General features: G+C 41.5%; 4 protein-coding genes across 7 annotated transcripts in view; all 4 read left to right on the forward strand.

The window, feature by feature from the left end:
- Window positions 1-26,415, forward strand: part of LOC108387900 (protocadherin beta-5-like) — an 82,208-nt gene extending 55,793 nt beyond the window's left edge. The window contains exons 1-3 of one of the 4 annotated variants that reach the window (XM_037016566.2): window positions 17,235-20,046; window positions 22,217-22,367; window positions 25,097-26,415. In XM_037016566.2, the coding sequence (XP_036872461.2) occupies window positions 17,766-20,046; window positions 22,217-22,367; window positions 25,097-25,160 (2,496 nt within the window). In that variant the 5' untranslated portion in view covers window positions 17,235-17,765 and the 3' untranslated portion in view covers window positions 25,161-26,415. Of the gene's footprint in view, window positions 1-17,234; window positions 20,047-22,216; window positions 24,388-25,096 lie in introns of those variants that run through there. The other 3 variants (XM_073221847.1, XM_073221846.1, XM_037016568.2) reach the window with 3 other exon arrangements.
- Window positions 1-26,416, forward strand: part of LOC108395096 (protocadherin beta-4-like) — a 95,877-nt gene that overhangs the window by 64,183 nt on the left and 5,278 nt on the right. The window lies entirely within an intron of this gene.
- On the forward strand, window positions 1,676-10,039 carry LOC108409134 (protocadherin beta-18-like). Its single transcript, XM_037016572.2, has one exon. The coding sequence runs from the start codon at window positions 7,140-7,142 to the stop codon at window positions 9,525-9,527; it is 2,388 nt and encodes a 795-aa protein (XP_036872467.2). The 5' UTR covers window positions 1,676-7,139; the 3' UTR covers window positions 9,528-10,039.
- LOC118972037 (protocadherin beta-15-like) lies at window positions 12,602-15,613 on the forward strand. The gene has a single exon (XM_037016574.2). The coding sequence runs from the start codon at window positions 12,753-12,755 to the stop codon at window positions 15,153-15,155; it is 2,403 nt and encodes an 800-aa protein (XP_036872469.2). The 5' UTR covers window positions 12,602-12,752; the 3' UTR covers window positions 15,156-15,613.

Consider the following 26,416-nt stretch of genomic DNA (forward strand, 5'->3'; position numbering starts at 1 on the left):
GTCATCACAGAAACTTTCGGTTTTGATCATGCAATATGACCTATAAACCATCAGGTCAAATATGAATATTCATTTGATTTTTGTACTTGATTTATATGTTGATCCCACATTTCTCCTATTATTATTATTATTTTTATTTTTCATAAAATGCTGAAGTGGTAGGTAGATGCAAGGTAAAGGTAGAAAACATAGTTTAGTGCTGTAAGAAGGCAAATGTAGATGATCAGATGATCAGGTGTGTGCCTATGGACTAAGTATTAATCCAGGCTAGACAAGGGCAGCAAGACATCCACGGATTTCCTTTTGGTTTTTAAGAGTAAATATAAAAACCCTTAATACTTTGTGGCCTCTCTCAGATATCTACAAAGAAGGAATGGGTCTGTATTTATGATGTATAGATGCCTCATGGTTGTTACAAATTATGTCTCCAGTCTGTAAGTGGACAGTTCAATGGAGGATCATAGGGAGGTAGAGATTTTGATAGCTAAAATGTAGTGTGGATACAGAGCTTGTGTGCATATGTATTTCTGTAAGTTCTTTAATAAATTAAATATTACAGAACAGATGATATAGTAAAATGGAATTTAATTTGATGTTATTAAATGGGTGAAACAAATTACAATTTCCTTAGGAATCTTTTTTTATTGCATGCCATTTTTACTGGTTTTATTTTGTGTTGCAACAGATAGTTACTAATTGTGAGAATTTCAGTTAAATAAACGTTATACAATAAAATCCTGAAAAAGGAGGTTTGGGCCCACTTTATCACTCAGAGTCATAAGAAGTGAATCCTGTGCTTTTTATGTAATAAAAATATGACTAGACAACCGAATATCCTATTTGAATAATTCAGGAACAAACTTGTAGACTATAAGTTTGATAGAACAGAATTGAGGGTCAGATCCTTTTATGTAAGAGAAGTTGGTCATGCTAGAGGAAGTGTCAAAACCACTGGTTGTTAAGTGTGAGGCTGATTACTTAGTAAATGTTATTGGGAAAATTAGCTTACTATATATGGAAAGAAAACCCTTATCCCATGCCATATAAAAATTAACTTCATATGGACCTAAGAGATGAATTTGATATATTTTAATTGGAAAAAATGTAAAATATTGGTGAAAACATGTTTATTACCTTATTGTTGTTTTGAGTTTCTTAAACAAGGCTTTAGAAGAACAGACAATAAAGAAAAATATTGACAGGCATTACTACCTCAACACTAGAGGATAGCACAGATAAGATAGCAGATGACAGACAAGGAGAAGCCACTTGCAGCATTTTATTTCTTATTAAACAAGGTTTTATTAAGAATTGATAAGAAGGAACTAATAAACATTGCCCAAATAATAATGGCAGCAACATTTGTAAGTATATATTTCCTTACATATTTACTTTATTATATATATATTTATTTATTGGTATCATTAATATACAATTACATGAGCAACATTTAGGTTACTAGATTCCCCCCATTATCAAGTCCCTACCACATACCCAATTACAGTCACTGTCCATCAGCATAGCAAGATGCTGTAGAGTCACTACTTGTGTTCTCTATGCTATACCTCCTTCCCCATGCCCCACCCCCACATTATGTGTTTTAATCATAATGCCCCTTTTTCCCCCTTGTCCCACCCTTCCCACCCACCCTCCCCAGTCCCTTTCCCTTTGGTAACTGTTAGTCCATTCTTGGGTTCTGTGAGTCTGCTGCTGTTTTGTTCCTTCAGTTTTTGCTTTGTTCTTATGCTCCACAGATGAGTGAAATCATTTGATACTTGTCTTTCTCTGCCTGGCTTATTTCACTGAGCATAATACCCTCTAACTCCATCCATGTTGTTGCAAATGGTAGGATTTGTTTTCTTCTTATGGCTGAATAAAATTCCATTGTGTATATGTATCACATCTTCTTTATCCATTCGTCTACTGATGGACACTTAGGTTGCTTCCATTTCTTAGCTATTGTAAATAGTGCTGCAATAAACATGGGGTGCATATGTCTTTTTGACTCAGGGATCTTGTTTTCTTTGGGTAAATTCCTAGGCATGGAATTCCTGGGTCCAATGGTATTTCTGTCTTTAGTTTTTTGAGGAACCTCCATACTGCTTTCCACAATGGTTGCCCACCAGGAGTGTAGAAGGGTTCCCCTTTCTCCATATCCTTGCCAGCATTTGTTGTTGTTTGTCTTTTGGATGTTGGCCATCCTAACTGGTGTGAGGTGATATCTCATTGTGGTTGTAATTTGCATTTCTCTGATGATTAGTGATGTGGAGCATCTTTTCATGTGCCTGTTCGCCATCTATATTTCCTCTTTGGAGAAGTGTCTGTTCAAATCCTCTGCCCATTTTTTAATTGGATTAGTTCCTTTTTGTATGTTTAAGTGCATGAGCTCTTTGTATATTTTGGATGTCAACCTCTTATCAGATATGTCATTTATGAATATATTCTCCCATATTGTAGGAAGCCTTTTTGTTCTACTGATGGTGTCCTTTGCTATGTAGAAGCTTTTTAGTTTGATGTTTAGCTTGTTCATTTTTGCTTTTGTTTCCCTTGCCCAGGGAAATATATTCATGAAGAAGTTGCTCAGTTTATATTCAAGAGAGTTTTGCCTATGTTTTCTTCTAAGAGTTTTGTGGTTTCCACTTGCAGCATTTTAACTGGGAAGAATTAATACTTAGATTATTCAAATAACTCTTGCAGATCACAAAAATAAAAATGTCAGGAGAGCCAAGAAGATTTTTTCCTTAAAGGACAAAAGGAAAAGGAAATTCAAAAAAGGGGAAAACACTCTGAAAAGAACATGAAGTAATTAATGCTCAACCTCATTAGTTTGTGAAAAGTGCACTAACATAAGACAGCACTTTATACCCATAGCATTAGTGTAAGATGAGAAATGTGGCAGTATCAGGTGGGACAATGGGAAGTCTCATGTACAGACCACTTTGACATATTTTTTATGGTATTTAGGGACATTTTGTCTGTATATACCCTATGAGCCAGCAATTCTGCTTTGGGGTATGTAAGCCAGAAAACTTATTACACAGCTTCACAAATGAAATGCGTAAGAATGCTCATCTTGTAAGCAAAGAATACAAATCCACCAGTAAATGATGAATAAAATGTGGAACATGTTTTTGAGGAGTTCAGTGCAGTGACCAAAAGGAGTGGGTGGATCAAGTATGCATACAACCACATTGGTAAACCCCAAACGTTTTAACAGAAAGAAGGAGACTGAGATTTACATATGTGCATATGTATCCATATAATATATAATATCTTACATTTGTAGAAATATACAAATATATAAATAAACAGGAGGAGAGAAGGGACAGATGTAAGAAAGAAGGTATGTGGGGTTTTTTAGAATAGGGGTTCAGAGAGAAGTGTGAGCTATTACAGTGTCAGTGACAGAAATTGTCTCTTCCAAGAAGTTGTTTAAATTGATTGCAGTATTATAGAGTTGATTTAATATTGACCAGTTGAAGCTAGCAAAAAATACGTATTTTTTCTCTATCCTCTTGAGCAACTCAATTGCCCATACCACATGAAAGCTAAAAGCTTACTTGTGATTTTGAGACATAACAATATCCTTGAGATTTTACATTTTTAATAATAGTACATAGATCTACACTTCCACTGAAAACAATTAGCTAATAAGACAGTGATATATTGTCATATCACAGTTAATGTTTGAAATAACCTAAAGAAATAAATGCGCCCCAAATCTGTTTGTTCCCTGGGAACACTTGGAATCCTGGGAAATGCAGACCTCTATTTTGATGATTTATGAAAGAAGAGAGGAAATCAAAGTCTAACAAACTGAGAAGTTTATAGAAGACCCTAGCATTAATGATATGCATCCCTACGAAGTACACCTTTACGGTGAAAGTAAACTGGAAATGGATGATTTCATGTGTGAAACTTCAGCTTTCAACTTGATGTTTAGCACTGAACTTCATTTAAGGTGATCATTGACAGCCTGTGCTCCCAGAGCCTAATAAAACCAAATGCAAACCTTCTAAGAAAGAAGGTTTATTCGTCCTAAGCCTAGAATTATTCATATAAAGAATTTTTATGTTCTTAATTTAAACACAAAGACAATTGCACACACAAGGAAATATGACACCATGAGTGAGAGCCAGCAGAAAATAAAAGAACATAGAAATTAACTTGCAAATACTTCAAATACTAGAATTATTAGACACAGTCTATAATATGCCTACCACTTTAATTGAAATAAAAGTTATAATTGAAGATATACGGGGAACAAGAAACTATAAAATGCGATAGATTAGAAAAGTACCAAAGAGAACTCCTAGAATTGAAGAAGTATGATCATGAAAATTTAAAACTGAATGAAAGGTTTAATAGAAAATTAGATATAACATAATAAAGAATTTTTGGAGTGAAAGATAGGTCAGAATATAATTTATCCACAATGCAGCTCAGAGCTTATAAACTGAAAAATACAGAGGAGATGGTTAGAAACACAGGACAGAGTAAAAGTGTTTAAGCAGAAGGACAGATGAGAAAAACTGGATTAAAAGCAATAATTGAAAAAATAGTGACTGGAATTTTTCCAGAATTGATTAAATGTAAATGCACAGAAGCAAGAGATCCAAATAAACCTAACAGGGTAAATAAAAGATAACCATGCCTGGAAACATCACTGTGAAATTTCAGAAAGACAAAGAGAAAGAAATCTTTTGATGAGGAAAAGAAAGACGTAGGAACAAGGCATTTAATCTCTAAACAAGACAGATTGACAGCTATGTTCTATGTTGACAATTTCTCAACAGTAGCATTGGAAGCCGAAAGAAAGTAAAACATCTCTAATGTGCTGAAAGATACTAGCAAACTTTCCTGCTTAAATAGTCTTTGCACATAAAGGTCATCAAATGAGGCAATCAAATCAAGTAGATATCAGTTTAGTTTTAGATTAATCAAGATCATGGGATAGAAGTGGTATAGTGGTGTAAAGACATTTTATCTCTCAAAAATAACTTATAGTTTTCCTTTGCCCATCCCTTCCCACAATTCTGAGTCCAGGAGTTTGACCTCTGTTTCTAGTCTTTTTCAGATTTCTAGTGACATTCACTTCTACTCTGGTCTGGTCACCTATGACCACGGCCACTTTATGGAGTTGGTAGTCTCTTAAGCTGCATCATCTCTGAAATCACAAATTCAAATGCATTTCTCTAAATCTACAGTTTATATTCTTTCTCAAAGGGCTTCAATCGCCATGTATACCAATAAATCCCAAATTTGTCTCTGTATCAGAAATCTCTTCCCTCAATTTTGTTTATAAATTTAAGATCATTTGTGTTAATTATTTATATGGATGTTCTATGGGTGCCTCACACTCAACATGTTGGAAATTAAATATTTCCCTTTCTTCAAAACTAAACATCCCCATTCCATACCTGTTCCTGTCTTCTTCCTGTGTTTACTTTATCAGTTAACAGCACCAACAGTCATTCAATTCTCGAAGCCTGAAATAAAGTACATTTACTTTCACTTTCTTACTCTATCACCTAATCCATTTATGACTACTTTTATAGTTGATGCCAATATCATTTCTTACCTGTATTACTGCAACAACTTCTAAACAAGTCTTACTCCTTTCTAATTTATTCTCAACTTTGAAACAGGATGGTTTTTCAAAAAATAAAAACATGATAATATCCTTTAATAATCTTGATGTAGAGTCCAAATGCCTTGGCATGGCTTACAAAATATTTGCTCACCTCAACTCTCACCATGTCTTTCCTCTTGCTCTATGGCTCACCCATACCAATCCTATTATAAGTTCTTTCAAAATACTCATCTTATTTTTGGATTGGAACAATCATGTTCTTAGTTTGTCTGGAAATTTAATCTCACATCCAGTTTGTTTGGATTGCTCATACTTGTTTTTTATATATCAATTTAAAATACACTTTTTCCAAAAAATCTTTTCCTGTACTTCCAAATTCTGGTTAGATGACCCTCATCTGTGCTCTTATAGTAGCACGAACTTTGGCTATCATGGTAGTGATTATGTTTTATTTTAAATGTGTGATCAATTTTATGCCTCCATCTTTCAGGACAGAAAGTATGTTTGTTCACCACTCTATCCCTAACACTACCATTTCCAGTACAAAGTATATGCTCAGTAAATATTTGCTGAACAAATTAGTCAATGGATGAATAAAATATTTAGAATTGTATCTTTGGAAGACCTGGGTCTGCAAAATGGAATTCTTTCCCACAACTTTGTTTGACTTATTTAAAATGTTCTTAGAAACTGAACATATATTACTTTATTCACTACTGTTGAGCATTTACTTTCTAATACTGCCAGGTAAATTTCCTATGAAGTATCCCTAAATAAAGGGTACCATTTAGCCTGCCTGAAATGTCCAGCCTCTCCCAACAAACAGCTGTCTCCATGTCCCAGGTTCAGTTTCAAGTGCATGACCTTATTCTTAGTTTTCTTCTCAGAAATTTTGCTGATAGCTAGAGAAGACTAAGACTTCTGGTTCCCATTTCAGTTGTCCTGGGAACCTTTTGCTCACTAAACCAATTACATAAAAGAGTCCCCTTAAATGTATTACATTATCTTCATAGAGATATCATAATGTATTTGAGGTTGGGGCTCTATCTTAAATATGCTTTTTATATCTACCACAGCTCTAGCCGACTGCGGTCTATTGTGTTAAAGACTGAATAGTATAGTAATAGGATCACATGTCACAAAAAAACGCAACTCAGAAAATAAAAACAGGAATAGAGAAAAATACAATTTAAATTCCTCAACAAACACACAAGGTAAATTAATATTTTGTCTCAAATTTATTTGACTTTGTTTAAAACCTGAGAATCTGCAGTCGCGTGGTGGCGCTGCAGGATAAGACGGTGGATATTTTCGTAACATCAAATGCTCGGGTTTCCATTAACCAGTGGGACTGAGAGCGCTTGGAGAAGCAGGGGGAAAGAAGGAGTCTTTCATGACAAAGCTAAGGAGCCAACGACACCCTCGAGACAGGATTACAAGGCTATAGATTCCCAATAGTCCAGGCTGATAGACAAGAGAAGCAACTCCCAGAGCTGTTTGAGATTGAGTTGAGAATTTCCGCTGAAAGACGTTTGGCTAAGGAGCCATGGAACCGGGAGAGGGGAGCCCTCAGCAGATAAGGCAAGTGCTGATTTTCTTTGTTTTCCTGGGAGGGTCTGTGGTGTGTTCAGAGACCTGGCACTATTCTGTGGCAGAGGAAACGGAGATCGGCTCTTTTATAGCCAATGTGGTGAAAGACATAGGTTTGGACGTGGAAGACCTGGCTACTCGGAGGGCCAGAGTCATCTTTGACGACTATAAATCTTATTTGCGATTAGATTGGCAGACTGGCAACTTGTTTTTAAATGAACGACTGGACCGGGAAGCCCTTTGTGAATCCACTGAGCCGTGTATATTGCATTTTCAGGTATTATGTGAAAATCCTTTGCAATTTTTTCAGGCTGAGCTTTGGGTCAAAGACATAAATGATCACACTCCCACATTCCTAGACAAGCATATACTTCTGAAAATATCAGAAGGTACTGCTCCAGGGACCTCCTTCCAAATGGATGGTGCTCAGGACTTGGATGTAGGAAAGAATGGTGTCCAAAACTACACATTAAGCCCCAACCCTCATTTCCACCTTAAATTACAAGAAAATGATGAGGGCAGAAAATACCCAGAGCTGTTCCTGAACCAATCGCTGGATCGAGAAAAGGAGCCTGAGCTTAGATTAACGCTGACAGCCTTGGACGGCGGGTCTCCGCCCAGGTCCGGGACGGCGCTGGTTCGTGTTTTGGTATTAGATATCAATGACAATGCTCCGAAGTTTGAGAGGCCTGTCTATGAGGTTCAGGTACCAGAAAACAGTCCTTTGGACTCCTTGGTCCTCAAGCTGTCTGCAACAGATTTAGATGCAGGAATAAACGGAGACCTATCTTACTCGTTTTCCCACGTCTCAAGGGAAATACAGAAAACATTTGAAATGCATCCAATTTCTGGAGAAATTCATTTAAAAGCGCTTCTGGATTTTGAGTTGGTTCAGTCTTATACAATAAATGTTCAGGCTATTGACGGTGGAAGCCTTTCGGGGAAATCAACAATTTTAGTTCGGGTTGTAGATGTGAATGACAACCCACCAGGAATACTCATGACATCTCTTAACAGCCCCATAACAGAAAATTCGTCGCCTGAGGTGGTGGTCGCTGTTTTTAGCGTACGAGACCAAGACTCTGGGGACAACGGGAGGGTGGTTTGCTCCATTCAAGATGATCTCCCCTTTCTGCTGAAACCCACGTTCAAGAACTTTTACACCCTAGTGACAGAGAGACCGCTGGACCGGGAGAGCCAAGCCGAGTACAACATCACCATCACCGTCACAGACCTGGGGACACCCAGGCTGAAGAGCGAGCACAGCATCTCCGTGCAGGTGGCCGACGTCAACGACAACGCCCCGGCCTTCAGCCAAAGCGCCTACACCCTGTGGGTCCGCGAGAACAACGGCCCCGCCCTGCACATCGGCAGCGTGAGCGCCACCGACCCGGACTCGGGCGTCAACGCGCAGGTCACCTACTCGCTGCTGCCGCCCGGCGACGCGCGCCTGCCGCTGGCCTCGCTGGTGTCCATCAACGCGGACACCGGGCAGCTGTTCGCGCTGAGGCCCCTGGATTTCGAGGCGCTGCGCGCCTTCGAGTTCGGCGTGGGCGCGGCCGACGGCGGCTCGCCGGCGCTGAGCAGCCGGGCGCTGGTGCGCGTGCAGGTGCTGGACGCCAACGACAACGCGCCCGTCGTGCTGTACCCGCCGCAGAACGGCTCTGCGCCCTGCACCGAGCTGGTGCCGCGCGCGGCCGACGCGGGCTACCTGGTGACCAAGGTGGTGGCGGTGGACGGCGACTCGGGCCAGAACGCCTGGCTGTCGTACCAGCTGCTCAGGGCCACGGAGCCCGGGCTGTTCGGCGTGTGGGCGGCCAGCGGCGAGGTGCGCACGGCCCGGCAGCTGAGCGAGCGCGACGCGCCCAGGCACAGGCTGGCGGTGCTGGTGCGCGACCACGGCGAGCCGCCGCTGTCGGCCACCGTCACGCTGCACGTGCTGCTGGTGGACGGCTTCTCGCAGCCCCACCTGCCGCGGGCCGAGGCGGCGGCCGAGCAGGCGCGGGCCGAGCCGCTCACCGTGTCCTTGGTGGTGGCCCTGGCGGCGGTGTCGTCGCTCTTCCTGCTGTCGGTGCTGGGCGTCGTGGCGGCGCGGCCGTGCGCGAGGGCCCGGGCGGCGTCTGCGGAGGGCTGCTCGGCGCCCGGGGGCGGCCTTGCGGGCCACCTGGTGGACGTGAGCGGCGGCGGGACGCTGTGCCAGGCCTACCGCTATGAGGTGTGCGTGTCGGGAGGCTCGGGGACCGGCGAGTTCAAGTTCCTTAAACCGGTTTTTCCCAGCCTCCACCCCCAGGACGCTGAAAGGGAGGAAAACCACACCTTTCTGAATGGCTTTGGTTTCAATTAGGGATATGATTCTATTGCAAAGCTTTTAGAATAAGTATTATTTGTTTGTAAAATTTATTGATTGTAATGTAAGCTTTTTGATTTGGGTGACTTCATTTTACTTGAATTTTCAGAAATTTCAGTAATTTGTCTATTTTCTGCTTTTCTTTATGCTTAAAAAGAAAACGAAAAGAGCTAGAATTTGCTTAGCCTTTCTTCCAAAATGCAACCTAAAATAATTTAGACATATGGCATTTTCCCTTCAAGCTTAATTGCACACTGGGCTCAGTCATATATTCTCTGGGTATTCTGTGCTCTAGATCCTCTCATCAAAACAGTTTTTATATGTCTGATACTATTATTTTAGAGGAAAATGAATGGTATGAACAAAAGCATGCAGAGTTTTTAAGATGTTATTTTAGATTTTTTAGAAAATATATAATCAATCTTTGCTTTCTATTTTTTTTTCCTGTCAATTATTTCAGTCTTTTTCTGCATTTCAGTATTTTTCTTATAAATGTTTTGTTAACTGGTGGATGTTGTTGTATTGGATATATAAGACATATATCCCGCCCACACTTCTTCTATTAGAACTTACTTTATCAAATTTGTTTCACTGTGTAGAGGAAAATATTCTAAAATAACATGCCAATAGAATTTTGAAAGTTTACGCTACTTTTCTTTGCCTCTCCTGGCCATTTTTGATTGGCTCCGTGATAGATTCCTGATTAAAGCGGAATCATCACATTCTCCAAACCCCTCACTTTGCAATTAAGGGTCATTCATCTGTTTGGGTTTTTTTTTTTTTTTCTTGATTGCTTTAACTAGGAAAAAAACGTTAAACTTTGAGGTAAACACGTTTACGCCTGTGTGGGCTGGCAATACAGAAAGTCATTAAGAAAGAAAGGAAAGGAGGAAGGAAGGGAAGGGAGAGTAAAAGTAAGAAGGAATAAGGGAGTAGAGGCTGCAGAAGCCTAAGGAAGAGTAGAGTCTGAGGCCGCTCTTGTTTGTAGCCCTGTCAATCCTCATTCCAGTGTTCCCAAGTCTAATTGTCCTTGACTTCTCCAGTAAGATTCCTGTTTCCTAATAATAAAACTCCTTGACTTTCCCTATCCTGGGGAGAAGGGCTCTTTTCAAAACAAGAGAAACAGGAAAGACATATGCTATCTTAAGGACTCAATTAGACTATATACCATCAAACCAAGGTCTTTTATTGTGAATATCTAATATTAACTCAGTCAACATGCCAGCTTGGAGATAATCTGTACTAGAGACTGTTATTACAAAATTTAATTTTGTAAATAGTTTAATTATTTCAACAACAAAAATTGCTACAAAGGTTTTATGGTTAACAGGTTTCCCTCCATTATTTTATGTGCCCCAGCATCAGGTTTAAAAGGTAACACTGAAATTGTTATTGTTTGGTTGTCTTTACCTCATACCCTCCTTGGCACTTCTTTCTTTTAAAAACGATTTACTGAATTCAGTATGAACAGAACTATTTTATTATTTGATATAAAATCTTCAGGACTTATACACAATCTAATTTATAGATCATATGGCTTGATTCATGATTCATTAATAGTAATATTATTTGATTGACAAATATTCTATTACTAGACAGCCTCATGAAAAAGTGTTCATGCTTCCACCCAAGACTAAGCCTTAAAATTTTCTCCTTAGAAGAGAAAATTTATCTGAGAGTTGCAAATGAAAAACTAATTTTTACCCATTTGCTTACTAACATTAGGTACCAGCTTCTATCCATTAATATTTAAAAATGTGTGGGCATTAAGGGCACATTTTCTTGGACATTTAATTCCATAATAAGGAGTTGGGATCCATAACCAAATCTTTCCATGAGGAAAATGATCTATCAGATTTTAACTATGACTAGCATGTTTTTATATTTTGAAAGTTTACTTTATCAAATTTGTTCCACTAGTATAGAGGAAAACATTCGAAAACAGCATCAGTTTGAGTGATCTGTACCTTAATAGAATTAAACCAATATGCAACACAATTTCTATACTTGGCCCAGTTAGCCAGATAACTGGAATGCAAGAATACATGAGAGTGTCTGTTACTTAATATTATTATTAAAATATTGGCTAAAGTTTAGTGCAATTGGGGAGGCCCCATGTCCCCCACCCCAAGATGTTTATCCTGCCATTAGGAGTACAAGAACTTTAGTTCCAATCTAGGTGTCAGGATCCCAGGCTACCCACAAGCGATATGTCAGTAGCTTGCTAAAAATGAATTCCAATCTTTCCTACTTGGGAATAAGTTTAACCTGCTGTTTCAGATGAATCTAACCTTTTTACTTCTATGTTTTATTTTTTTACTTTAACTTCAGCCTATTTTTGTGATCTTGACTATCCCACTTTTCAAAATCTCTGTGAATCTCAGCATCAACATATACGTATCTTAGTTTTAGTAATAAATGTAGAGGATTTTTACAAATTGTTTTTGATTGAACAAGTCATATAACATGCTCATGGAGGTATATAGACATTCCCCTTAGAAATTATTTACAGATAAGTTAACTACAACCCCTTAAGCTGTCTATTGAGTGCACAACAGACCAGTTCTAGCTGGTTTATCACTTAAGTTTGTACTGCTGAAACATGAGTGAATTTCTTAGACTCTGATAGCAATGGGTTAAGAATTTAACTGTATATTCTTTCCTTACTTTTCTACTTGATTTTCTCTGAGACCACAAACTGTACAACAGAGTATACATTATACTGTAAACTCCATGAAGTCAGAGAAGGAATCTGTAGTCCCAGCATTTAGTACAGTGCCTGACATATAATATGAAACCAATAAGTATTTGTTGAATAAACATAATTAGCTTTGCTCTTGCATCATTTCCTGAAGAGTCTGGCACCATTTCCACATTCACAGGCTGAGGGAAAAATAAAAGTTATCGTTTTTATATGTGAACCATCCATATATAATCCGTGGTTTGTGTAAGTATGAGCATTAATCTAAATAAATGAGACAGACGACCTTTGCAGCATTTTCAGCCGACTAGGTTTAAGTACAACACATGGTGGCGCTGTAAGCTAAGGCTGAGAAAAACACAGCTGCGGAGGGTTACTGTTGCGGCAGTCATACACACACATCTACGTAAGAGCAGAGGCTTCTTAACTGCATTACCTTTCGGCAAGGATTGACTCCCAAGGCCAACTGCTTACAGACACAACACAGGGGCCAGGCCCTGAAGCTTTCTGGCGTTGGAGAAATGGAGGCGGAAGAAGAGCATTTTCCTAGATTAAGGCAAGTTCTTCTCTTTGTTTTGCTGGCTCAGGTTTGCGCGGAGCAGGAAGATTATAGCATAGCGGAAGAAACCGAGAGTGGTTCTTTTGTGGCGAATCTAGCAAAGGACACAGGGCTAGGGATAAGAGAGTTGTCCTGGCGCAGGGCTCGAGTCATTTTTAACAATAATAAAAAACATTTTCAGCTGAACCTTCAGACCGGAGATTTAGAAGTGAATGAGAAACTGGATCGGGAAGAACTGTGTGGCTTCACTGAGCCATGTGTGTTGAAATTTCAGGTGTTACTGGAAGAACCTTTGGAAATATATAAATTTAAGCTTTTGCTCAGTGACATAAATGACAATTCCCCCGTGTTCCCAGAAGCAGAAATGATTTTGAAAATCATGGAAAATACTCTCCCAGGGACTGTGTTTCCCCTGAAAAATGCACAAGATTTGGACGTAGGCATCAATAATGTTCAAAACTACACCATCTACCCCAACTCCCATTTCCATGTTCTTACCCGCAATGGTAGTGAGGGCAGAAAATACCCGGAGCTGGTTCTGGACAAAGCCCTAGATCGAGAGGAGCAGCCTGAGATCAGGTTAACTCTCATGGCAGTAGATGGTGGAGCTCCTCCCCAAACCGGGACCGCCCTGGTCCTCATTGATGTCCTGGACATCAACGACAATGCCCCTGAGTTTGCCCAGCCACTCTATCACGTGCAGATCCTGGAAAACAGTCCTCTGGGATCCCTTATTGTCACTGTTTCCGCTAGAGATATAGACACTGGAATAAACGGTGAAGTGTTCTACTCATTTTTTTATGGAGATGAAGAGATTACTAGGACGTTTGCTCTTAGCGAACTCACAGGAGAAATTAAAATTAGTAAGAAACTAGATTTTGAAAAAATTATGTCATATGAGGTGGATATCAAGGCCTCTGATGGGGCAGGTCTCTCTGGAAAATGCACCGTCATAATACAGGTAGTGGATGTAAACGACAATACCCCAGAACTGAAGATGGCTTCACTGAGAAGCTCCATCCCTGAAAATTCCCCAGAGACCACGATAGCTCTATTCACTATTCAAGACCGAGACTCTGGCGAAAATGGGAAGACGGTTTGTTTCCTCCAGGAAGATGTTCCGTTCCTTTTAAAACCTTCCGTTGAAAATTTCTACAAGCTGGTAACAGAGGGACCCCTGGACAGAGAGCGCAAATCCGACTACAACATCACCATCACCGTCACCGACCTGGGGACACCCAGGCTGAAGAGCGAGCACAGCATCTCCGTGCAGGTGGCCGACGTCAACGACAACGCCCCGGCCTTCAGCCAAAGCGCCTACACCCTGTGGGTCCGCGAGAACAACGGCCCCGCCCTGCACATCGGCAGCGTGAGCGCCACCGACCCGGACTCGGGCGCCAACGCGCAGGTCACCTACTCGCTGCTGCCGCCCGGCGACGCGCGCCTGCCGCTGGCCTCGCTGGTGTCCATCAGCGCGGACACCGGGCAGCTGTTCGCGCTGAGGCCCCTGGATTTCGAGGCGCTGCGCGCCTTCGAGTTCGGCGTGGGCGCGGCCGACGGCGGCTCGCCGGCGCTGAGCAGCCGGGCGCTGGTGCGCGTGCAGGTGCTGGACGCCAACGACAACGCGCCCGTCGTGCTGTACCCGCCGCAGAACGGCTCTGCGCCCTGCACCGAGCTGGTGCCGCGCGCGGCCGACGCGGGCTACCTGGTGACCAAGGTGGTGGCGGTGGACGGCGACTCGGGCCAGAACGCCTGGCTGTCGTACCAGCTGCTCAGGGCCACGGAGCCCGGGCTGTTCGGCGTGTGGGCGCCCAGCGGCGAGGTGCGCACGGCCCGGCAGCTGAGCGAGCGCGACGCGCCCAGGCACAGGCTGGCGGTGCTGGTGCGCGACCACGGCGAGCCGCCGCTGTCGGCCACCGTCACGCTGCACGTGCTGCTGGTGGACGGCTTCTCGCAGCCCCACCTGCCGCGGGCCGAGGCGGCGGCCGAGCAGGCGCGGGCCGAGCCGCTCACCGTGTCCTTGGTGGTGGCCCTGGCGGCGGTGTCGTCGCTCTTCCTGCTGTCGGTGCTGGGCGTCGTGGCGGCGCGGCTGTGCGCGAGGGCCCGGGCGGCGTCTGCGGGGGTCTGCTCGGCGCCCGGGGGCGGCCTTGCGGGCCACCTGGTGGACGTGAGCGGCGGCGGGACGCTGTGCCAGGCCTACCGCTATGAGGTGTGCGTGTCGGGAGGCTCGGGGACCGGCGAGTTTAAGTTTTTGAAGTCCCATCCCTCCTATTATCAGGCGTCTGTGAATGATGTGGGGGAAAACTCAAACTTTGTAAAAGGCTTTGGATTTAATTCGGAATTTGCTAATTTTTCTGAACATTGAGGTTGAAGCTTAGTTATTTCTAAATATACTAAATAAACATTACCTTTCTTGGTCTACAAAGAATTTCTTGTTGTTTTGCTCATTTTATTTTCCCAGTTAAGATTAGAGTTTTTTTTAGTATATGCTCATATTTACTCCCTTTTTAGCAGTTCTGTTTTGATGGAGACAAGGAACTTTCAAATGTACTTACTACATTACTGAAAAGTCAAGTATTTGTCCAACTTACCAACTGTTCATCATTAAGTATTCTTGATTTGAGGATGACCTCAGCCCCATTCTCTTATTGTTGTCCAGAAACTTTTTCTAAATTTTAATGTTATTACCTGTAAGACAAGCACGATACTAGTATAATGAATGATTAGCATATCTTGTTTGATACTACCTTTGTTAAATTTTTAAATGGAGAAATGTCTACAAAAATTGCATTTTTTTTCACAGTGGCATTAAGTGGAAAAGACTATAATTCTCCCATACTTAAAGAATTTTCCCCTTTATGTCAACCTTCAATAAATCATATACATGAATACTACTGAAAGGTTATTATATTATTTTAAGATATTTAAATCTAATTAAATAATCTATTTAAATAATACATCCTTTTTTTGTGTGTGTATAGACCACCGCCTTTTCCTGGAGAGTTCTCTCTTCAGTAGAAGTGTACTTTCACAACCATGTTTATTTTATATGTTATATTTTATACTCCTGCAATTTCAGACAAGGTAGTAGACTTCGCTAATCGAAGATGAATCAATTTGATTCTCTCTGCTTAAAAAATGGTTTTATAAACTAGAATATATAATAGTCTCTCTGTTAGGAACGTAACAAGAAAGTGATATGTTGGCTGAATACATGGAAAGAAACACAGAAAGTCAACCCATTTAGAGACAAGAAGGAAGTAGATGCCTGAAGAGTAATCTTGTAGATTTTCCAATTCCCCTTAGTCGGCTTTCTCCCTTAGGTTTGTGGAAACAAGTATGTGCTCTTTTAATAAATCTCCCTTTAATTGAGGTAGCTAAGTGGGGTTTTCCCTCTTATTAAATGCATATTTAGATATTCTTTCATGAATTGAACCTTACTACTAAAGTTTTAAAAATTGTGTTTTCCCAGTAGTATAATAATATTTAAGATTAAAATGTTGTGGAATATTAGTAGTCTGTAGGCGGCAAGCCTAAGATTTTGTTAGAATGTGTAATGTTGAGAAGAACTGATGGATTTTTCCAAATTATACAGTTTTTGGAATGTTTAACAGAAATTCTTAGGAAATCCTACTATATAAGAAATTTTTGAATATCATTAGTGTCATAATAGTATTGATGTGAAATAAATTTGACAATGTAAAGTGGCTTCTAAAAGAAATGTATACCTTATCCGTATGCTCATGATAGCCTGGTTGGGTTTTTCTGTGGTGTTCTTTTTGTTTTAGAATGTCTCCCTTTGCTTAGGGGAAGCCAGGGTATTGTGCCATTTAATGCAAAACATTTTAGATTGTGCTGAATTATTTCAAATTACTATTCAAAAGAGCATGGAAAATAGCTATTTGGAAGCATGGTGTCTTGTTTACCCAGTTCATATATGAACTAGGATCTCAGGGGAAAAGGGGGGCTTCTACAGAAGGAGGAGAATCCATCTGTCAGAATTTTAAAATTAATTGTTATTTATTCATCGATCTATTCAAGAAATATTTGTTGAGCATCTACCATGTTACAGGGACTATTCTAGATGTTGGGGGATGTAGAAGTGAACAAATAACATTCTTGAATTCAAGGATGACACATAAAAGAAACAAATACGTGTTACATTAGATGGTGATGAATGCTAAGGAGAAAACACAGAGTAACATATAGGAAATGCCTTCATATGCAAAATTTTCCCACCGTTTGAGTATCTCTTAAAATCGTAACTCTCTGACCTTATGTAGAAAGGGTATCATACATTGAAATTAACTGGTAGGTTTTTACTTGATGTGATTCAATCAACAGGAACCACAATTCTGGCATATAGGCTGCCTAGAATTTGAAAGGAAATATGGAGGAATAAATCCTTTTCTCTGAGAGAATTTTAAGAAATCACATAGGGATATGTCATTATTTTTGCAAGATGACTGCTCACTCTTGTCTTTGTTCACTTCTCAGTTTTCAGAGCACTACATCCAGACTACAGGTTCTAGAAGGTAGTGACCATATCTAGGTTGCTTACTGATTATTTCAGAACCTAGTGCATAGATACCAATAATACTTCTTCGAATGAAGGAATGAATAATTATAATTGCATGGTTTTCTGGTTACATCATCTCCCCCAGACCATTTCCAAACTGTTAATAGCTGACGATTATCATATAGAGAATACAATTGTAGCAATTCTTTTCAAAGACAACACATGGTGGCGCTGCAGGCTAAGGCGCCAAAAAAAAAGGCCAGGAAACGCTCCGAACTTCACCTCAGATTTCTAGAGGAAGAGAAAAGCCTGTAATCCGGGACCCAGTAAATCGAATGCTACTCACCAACATTTCGGAACAGGTTACCAACCGAGAGATCCATCACTGTCTCAGTCCCACCGTTCCCTAAGGTAGAGCTGGGATCTGTTCCTGGAAAGGCATTTTTGGAAGTAAAGATGGAGGCTGGAGGGGAGCGCTTCCCTAAACAAAGGCAAGTCTTGATTCTCTTTCTATTGTTGGGAGAGGCTCTGGCAGGTTCGGAATCCCACCGCTATTCCGTAATGGAGGAAACGGAGAGCGGCTCGTCTGTGGCCAATCTGGCCAAGGACCTGGGGCTGGGAGTGGGGGAGCTAGCTGCGCGGGGAGCCCGCGTGGTCTCTGAGGATAACGAACCCCGGTTGCAGCTTGATCTGCAGACCGGGGAGTTGATATTAAATGAGAAACTGGACCGGGAGAAGATGTGTGGCCCCATTGACCCATGTGTAATTTATTTCCAAGTGTTATTGAAAAAACCATTGGGAGTATTTCGAGCTGAGCTACTGGTGAGAGACATAAACGATCATTCTCCTGAGTTTCCTGAAAGAGAAATGACTCTGAAAATCCTAGAGACTAGACCTCCTGGAACCGTGTTTCCTCTGAAAACAGCCCAGGATTTGGACGTGGGTATCAACAATATCCAAAGCTACATTATTAGTCACAACTCTCATTTCCATGTTTCCACCCGCAACCGGGGAGATGGCAGGAAATACCCAGAGCTGGTGCTCGACAAAGAGCTGGATCGCGAGGAGCAGGCAGAGCTCAGATTAACCCTCACGGCGCTGGACGGCGGCTCTCCGCCCAGATCTGGCACCGCCCAGGTCCGCATCTTGGTTTTGGACGTCAATGACAACGCCCCTGAGTTCGCGCAGCCACTCTACCAGGTGCAGGTCCCAGAGAACAGCCCTGCAGGCTCTCTAATTGTCAGGGTCTCTGCTACCGATTTAGATACCGGGACAAATGGAGAGCTATCATACTCCCTTTTTTATAGTTCCCAGGAGATAAGCACAACTTTTGATCTAAACAGCCTTTCAGGAGAAGTTCGACTAATTAAAAAACTAGATTTTGAGACAATAGACTCATATGAGCTGGATATAGATGCGTCTGATGGCGGGGGACTATCTGGAAGATGTGCTGTCTCCATTGAGGTGGTGGATGTTAATGATAACGCCCCAGAACTAACCATTTCATCACTTACCAGTCCCATTCCTGAAAATGCCCCGGAGACAGAAGTGGCCCTGTTCAGGATTAGAGACCGAGACTCAGGGAACAACGGAAGGATGACTTGTTCCATCCCGGATGATCTCCCCTTCCTCCTGAAACCATCTGAGGAGAATTTCTATACTCTGGTGACACATGGGAAGCTGGACCGGGAGAGCCAAGCCGAGTTCAACATCACCATCACCGTCACCGACCTGGGGACACCCAGGCTGAAGAGCGAGCACAGCATCTCCGTGCAGGTGGCCGACGTCAACGACAACGCCCCGGCCTTCAGCCAAAGCGCCTACACCCTGTGGGTCCGCGAGAACAACGGCCCCGCCCTGCACATCGGCAGCGTGAGCGCCACCGACCCGGACTCGGGCGCCAACGCGCAGGTCACCTACTCGCTGCTGCCGCCCGGCGACGCGCGCCTGCCGCTGGCCTCGCTGGTGTCCATCAACGCGGACACCGGGCAGCTGTTCGCGCTGAGGCCCCTGGATTTCGAGGCGCTGCGCGCCTTCGAGTTCGGCGTGGGCGCGGCCGACGGCGGCTCGCCGGCGCTGAGCAGCCGGGCGCTGGTGCGCGTGCAGGTGCTGGACGCCAACGACAACGCGCCCGTCGTGCTGTACCCGCCGCAGAATGGCTCTGCGCCCTGCACCGAGCTGGTGCCGCGCGCGGCCGACGCGGGCTACCTGGTGACCAAGGTGGTGGCGGTGGACGGCGACTCGGGCCAGAACGCCTGGCTGTCGTACCAGCTGCTCAGGGCCACGGAGCCCGGGCTGTTCGGCGTGTGGGCACCCAGCGGCGAGGTGCGCACGGCCCGGCAGCTGAGCGAGCGCGACGCGCCCAGGCACAGGCTGGCGGTGCTGGTGCGCGACCACGGCGAGCCGCCGCTGTCGGCCACCGTCACGCTGCACGTGCTGCTGGTGGACGGCTTCTCGCAGCCCCACCTGCCGCGGGCCGAGGCGGCGGCCGAGCAGGCGCGGGCCGAGCCACTCACCGTGTCCTTGGTGGTGGCCCTGGCGGCGGTGTCGTCGCTCTTCCTGCTGTCGGTGCTGGGCGTCGTGGCGGCGCGGCTGTGCGCGAGGGCCCGGGCGGCGTCTGCGGGGGGCTGCTCGGGGCCCGGGGGCGGCCTTGCGGGCCACCTGGTGGACGTGAGCGGCGGCGGGACGCTGTGCCAGGCCTACCGCTATGAGGTGTGCCTGTCGGGAGGCTCTGAGGGTAATGAGTTCAAATACTTGAAGCCTATCTTCCCCAATATTCTGGGCCAGGATCTTGAGAGGAAGTCAGAGGGAAATCCAGCCTTCCAAAATAGTTTAGATATCTGAATTTCCCTACCACACATTAGTTTGGTTTCCACCACCTTTTGTTTAAAAAAATCCAATAAGAATTCTTAATTCTATTTGTTTTTCTCTTTTTTTTTTTTAGTATTTTCCTTTGTAAAGTTAATCTTTGTTTTATTGCCTGGATGGTCCTATAATAATTTTTCCAATTATTACGTTATTAGTAAAAAACTCCCATCAAGAAATTTCATATTTCTGATTAAATTTTGGTACTTATTCCTAAAAGATCTTATGAAAGTTAACCTCTCAGATTAATATAATTCCAATTTTAGAGTACTTTTCCCACTATATGATACTAGATAAGAATGCCCAATCCCTTTTTTTAAATTTTGGTATCATTAATATACAATCACATGAGCAACATTGTGGTTACTAGATTCTCCCCATTATCAAGTCCCCACCACCTACCCCATTATAGTCACTGTACATCAGCATAGTAAGATGCTATAGAGTCACTACTTTTCTTCTCTGTGCTATACTGCCTTCCCCTTGACCCCATGTTATGTGTGCTAATGGTAATGCCACTTATTCCCTTTCTCCCTCCGTCCCCCCCGCAGTTGCTTTCCCTTGGGCAACTGTTAGTCCATTCTTGGGTTCTGTGAGTCTGCTGCTGTTTTGTTCCTTCAGTTTTGCCTGGCTTATTTCACTGAGAATAATACCCTGTAGCTCCATCCATGTTGTTGCAAATAGTACGATTTGTTTTCTTCTTATGGCTGAATAATATTCCATTCTGTATTCTTCTTTATCTATTCATCTAATGATGGACACTTAGGTTGCTTCCATTTCTTGGCTATTGTAAATAGTGCTGTGATAAACATGGGGTGCATATGTCTTTTTGAAACTGGGATCCTACATTCTTAGGGTAAATTCCTAGGAGTGGGATTCCTGGGTCAAATGGTATTTCTATTTTTAGTTTTTTGAGGAATCTCCGCACAGCTTTCCACAATGGCTGGACTATTTTACATTCCACCAGTGTAGCAGGGTTCCCCTTTCTCTGCATCTTTGCCAGTATTTGTTGTTCCTAGTCTTTTCTATGTTGGCTATCCTAACAGGTGTGAGGTAATATCTCATTGTGGTTTTAATTTGCATTTCCCTTATAATTAGTGATTTGGAACATCTTTTCATGTGCCTGTTGGCTATCTGAATTTCTTCTTTGGAGAAATGCCTGTTCATATCCTCTGCCCCTTTTTTAATAGGGTTATTTGCTTTTGGGTGTTGAGGCATGTGAATTATTTACATATTTTGGATGTTAACCCCTTGTCGGATATGTCATTTACAAATATATTCTCCCACACTTAGGATACCTTTTTTTTTCTGCTGATGGTGTCCTTTGCTGTACAGAAGCTTTTTAGCATGATGTAGTCCCATTTGTTCATTTTTTATTTTGTTTCCCTTGCCCAAGGAGATGCGTTTAGGAAAAAATTGTTCATGTTTATATTCAAGAGATTTTTGTCTATGTTTTCTTCTAAGAGTTTTATGGTTTTGTGACTTACATTCAGGTCTTTGATCCATGGGTTAGACAGTAATCCAGTTTCATTCTCTTGCATGTAGCTATGCAGTTTTGCTAAGCCTGATCCCTTTTTATTACACTTCACTTTTAAATTATTGGTCGTCTTTTTAGTTTTTATTATTTACAAAGCTCTAACTTTTCTATAACACCTTTTCTGTTTGGGTAGAATTAACTTGTATTTACCCATATCCACTTTCTTTCAAACTGTTTTTTTTTTTTACTAATAGACAGCAACATGTAAGATTTCATACTATTTATTTTATATCACACTTGTAATCACTAGACTTTCATGCTAAAATACATATGATACCTCATGAATATATATGTGTATCATCTATTCTTTCACATCCAAATTAATGCTTAAAAGAGTTACTGGTTCTTCATTATGTCTAACTGAAGTTATGATGCTGTTAAGGGTCCTGCACAGATTTACTGATACCCAGATTGACTGTGTTTAAGGTGTTCCTATATATTTTAAAGATCAGTAGACTCTAGGACCAAGTAATACATTGCTTGCAATTGTCCCTTGCTATTGCAGAGAAATTTGCAAGTGACCTCCTTGCGCCTTTAGCCCAGAGCCTGGAGCCCAGATGTGGAGCTTCAAGCCCAGCCAAAGCAGTTTTCCTGGATGGATTTCTACCTTGGGAAAAGGGACTCACTTTATTCTTTTCATTTTCTCTCTTTTTGAGGTAAAATGTTTGTAATTGTTACCCTACCTGTCCTACTGTTGTATGGTAAGGAGAGGAGCTAATTTGTTTAGTTTCACTAGTGCATAGATGGAGAGGAATCATGTCCAGGGTGGGTAATACTCAGGGTGTTACCCATACCTAATTTAGATGATTTAGGTGATGAAGTGTGGGATTTTTGAGCTATCAGATTTGGATGAAATTATGCACTGAGTTGGTATGGGAATGACATGAGATCTTTGGGGACCTTGAGTGTATTTTTTATGTGGGATGGATGTGAATCTCTGGGGACCAGAGGGTAGACTGTAATAGGGAAAATAATGGTCCCATGAAGTATCCATGTCCTTATCTCTGGAATCTGTGAATACCTTACATTATGTGGCAAAGGGTAATTAAGGTTGTTGATGGAATTAAGGTTGATCATCAGCTGACTTTAAAATAAGGAGATTACCCTAGATTATCTAGGAGAATCTAGTGCACTCATAAGAGCCCTTAATAAGAAGTGCAAGTGAGAAGCAGAAAAGTCAGTATAGGAATGATGTTATGTGAAAAGACTAAACTAACCATTACTAACTTTGATGATAGAAAGAAGCCGTTATTAGAGGACTGTGGGTAGCCTCAGAATCCAGAAAAGTCTAGAAAATGCATTCTCCCTCAGAGCCTCCAGAAAGGAATGCAGCCCTACCTTACATTAGCCCAGTTTAACTTTTGATCCCCAGAACTGTAAGATAATAAATTTGTGTTTTTAAGCCACTAAATTTGTGGTAATTTCTTACAGTAGCAACAGGAAATGAATATAAATGGCTACTAACACAACCATTTCTAAGCCCATTTTTCTTTGCCTTGCCCTAGTGTAGGACAAAGTATTTATATTCCCATAACCCCTTCCAGATAGGAGTCCACTATTGCTAGTGATTTAAAAGTTCAATTGGGGGATTGGACTTAAGGGAAATATTTTTGAAAGCGGCGGTCTGAGGGGTATATTCCTTAGGCCTTTTGCCCATTTTCCTTTTCCTTAACTGGCATGGGTATTGGGAGTAAACCTTAAATTGAACCAGCCACCTTGTAGTCATAAGAGAAATACCATAAAACAAAGGTCTGTATACCAGATATGATAAGATGGAAAGCCCCCTGAATTTCTTACAGCATTGTTAAGCTGCTACACCAACTCTGCACTACCTTCTCCCAGGCATTGTGTTGCATGATATAAATAGGCCCCTAAGGGATTAAGCAACTATTGATGAAAAAGACAAATGCATTTCAAACTGACACATCTCTTGTTGATTTACACAGTTGTCTCACTAGCTCCCAGGTTGTATATTGAGGTTGTGAGAGATGCTTGCCAGAAACGTAGTTTTGCTTTCCCATAGGTGTTAAAAGGGAGAGTACTCTGAGCTACTGTGGCTGACTTTATGTCTTTATTGAGTCCTCCATCAACTTGGCTAGTACAAGCATACACACATAATTGAATTTTCAAGGGCATATGCCTGGCTAGTAGCAACCCAAAACAGCTGAGCTTTGGAGAATAGAATGGGAAGATGGGCTGATCAATGCCAGCTATACTTTCATACTCACGTTTGTGGTGTCATGCCCAGATGACTAGGATGTTTATGTGGTGATCCAGGACACTGGCTTCCCTTTTAGGCAAGGAAGTATCAGAGCACCAATTTTACATCATAAAAAACATTGACTAAATATATATCCTGAAAATGTTCATAAGTGGATCAGCAAGCTACATGTTTTGGTAAAATACACCTGGTGGAAGGATCAGAAATTTCTAACAACCTTTTCGATATACAGAGATGTGTATTTTGAAATAGGTCCAGAGACCCTAATGTGTCAGTATCCACTACTTCTCACCTATATTACTTAACAAATATTTTATTGGTAAACTGTAGAATTTAAAGGCATCTCTAAAGAATTAATATTTATGTCTTTTTTTGATTGATCTTGAAGAGAGCATTAATTCCAGTTTTTCAGCATAGTCATGAAAAAATCAATAAAATCTATCATAACACATGAATGGTAATGCCTCAGACAATTTTATTTCATTTTATTTTTTTCAAAAAATTTTAGATCTGCACAGCTGCACCCAGAGTGTTTGTTTATTTGTGTGTGTTTGTACCTGTGTGCATTTGAGCATAGGTGTGAGTAGGTGTGTCTGGGTAGTAGCTTTAACAGATGGTGGAGATGCACTACAGACATAGTGTATGCCACAGTCACATTGCTTTTCCACATAATAAAGATATTTTTCTCTCTAGTGCATAAATGTATGTAATGAAATTGGCATTAGTAACATTCTGGGAGAGATCATATTTGCAAACTAAAGGAATTTTCTCCATAAATTTAACAATGCTAGCATTTTTTGGATCTAGAAGTTTGGTAGCCCATTTACCCTTGAAGAAGCGACTCAGAAGAGGAGACTGTACAGTGGATACGGTCATTTTTTCCCCTTTAATGAGATCAGAAGACAATAAAGTTGAGATCATAATGAGACAGGTCTAGGATTAGGGTGAGGCCGAGTTGTGCAAGTTTAGGGCTGAGTCCTGTCTTTATATAAAATTTTTATTTAGTTCATCATGGCTTTTTTTAAGTGTGACTTTTTTTTAGAATATTTTATTAAATAGTATCTATCTTTACTACAGAGTTTTTTTTGGTGACCCATTAATTTTACCTCTGAGACACTTGCCTTACCCTAATCCTGGTCCTATTGGTTGTTTCCCACTTGCAAGTTCAAATGGCTATTGCAGCAGTAGTGACGGAGGTCACAGCTGGAATCTGAACAGTGAAATCTGAATCAAGTCCTTCTCCATCTGAGCATTGGACAGCAGCAACAGGAGACTACAAAGGTATCAAAGAAGATCCAAGAACTGGAGTCCTGCAAACTGGCAATGAAAGAGCACCTGTATGGCTGTGATTGCCAAGGCTAATTTTTTTTTGGTATCATTGATGTACAATTATATGAGCAACATTATGGTTACTAGACTCTGTCCATTATCAAGTCCCCACCACATACCCCATTACAGTCACTGTCCATCAGCGTAGTAAGATGCTATAGAATCACTACTTGTCTTCTCTGTGTTATACTGCCTTCCCCGTGTGCCTCCCCTGACATTATGTGTGCTCATTTTAATGCCCCTTAATCTCCCTTATTCCTCCCTTCCCACCCATCCTCCCCAGTCCCTTTCCCTTTGGTAATTGTGAGTCCATTTCTTGGGTTCTGTGAGTCTGCCGCTGTTTTGTTCCTTCAGTTTTTGCTTTGTTCTTATGCTCCACAGATGGGTGAAATCATTTGGTACTTGTCTTCCTCCGCCTGGCTTATTTCACTGAACATAATACCCTCTAGCTCCATCCATGTTGTTGCAAATGGCAGGATTTGTTTTCTTCTTATGGCTGAATAATATTCCATTGTGTATAAATACCACATCTCCTTTATCTATTCATCTACTGATGGACACTTAGGTTGCTTCCATTTCTTGGCTATTGTAAATAGTGCTGCGATAAACAGGGGTGCATATGTCTTTTTGACCAGGCAAATTTTTTAATGTTTTTCTTCCAGGTAGCATGCAGCAGTGTGCATTAAGATATTACCTATTAGACAGATTCAATTTGCTAATAGGTTGTTGAGAGTTTCTGCATTTATGCTCATGAAGATATTGGTCTGTATATATTTTTTCATGTTATACCCTTGTTAGGTTTAATTTCAGGGATATATGGTCTCATAAAATGAATTGACAACTGTTTCCTCTTCTTCTCCTTTATGAAAGAGTTTGTATAAGATATTTATTATTTCTTCTTTATGTATTTGATAGAACTTACCCCAGAAGCTGTCTGTGGCTAGCATTTTCTTTGTGGGAAGATTTTGAATTGCAAAATCAATTTTGTAAATAAGTATGCTGTAATTCCAATTTTCTGTTTCCTTTTGTGTCAGTTGACAACTGGTGTTTTTTAGACAGTTTGTCCATTTTATATAAGATGTTAAATTTATTGGCATGAAGTTATTGAACACATTCCTTTATAAATTTTTCAATATATTTAGATCTTTAGTGATT

The sequence above is a fragment of the Manis javanica genome, chromosome 14 (genome assembly GCF_040802235.1).
Source record: "Manis javanica isolate MJ-LG chromosome 14, MJ_LKY, whole genome shotgun sequence".
Taxonomy (NCBI): Eukaryota; Metazoa; Chordata; class Mammalia; order Pholidota; family Manidae; genus Manis; species Manis javanica.

What these genes read in the sequence shown, in the direction of transcription:
- LOC118972037 (XM_037016574.2), top strand. Translation starts at nt 12,753, where the DNA reads ATGGAGGCGGAAGAAGAGCATTTTCCTAGATTAAGGCAAGTTCTTCTC.
- LOC108409134 (XM_037016572.2), top strand. Translation starts at nt 7,140, where the DNA reads ATGGAACCGGGAGAGGGGAGCCCTCAGCAGATAAGGCAAGTGCTGATT.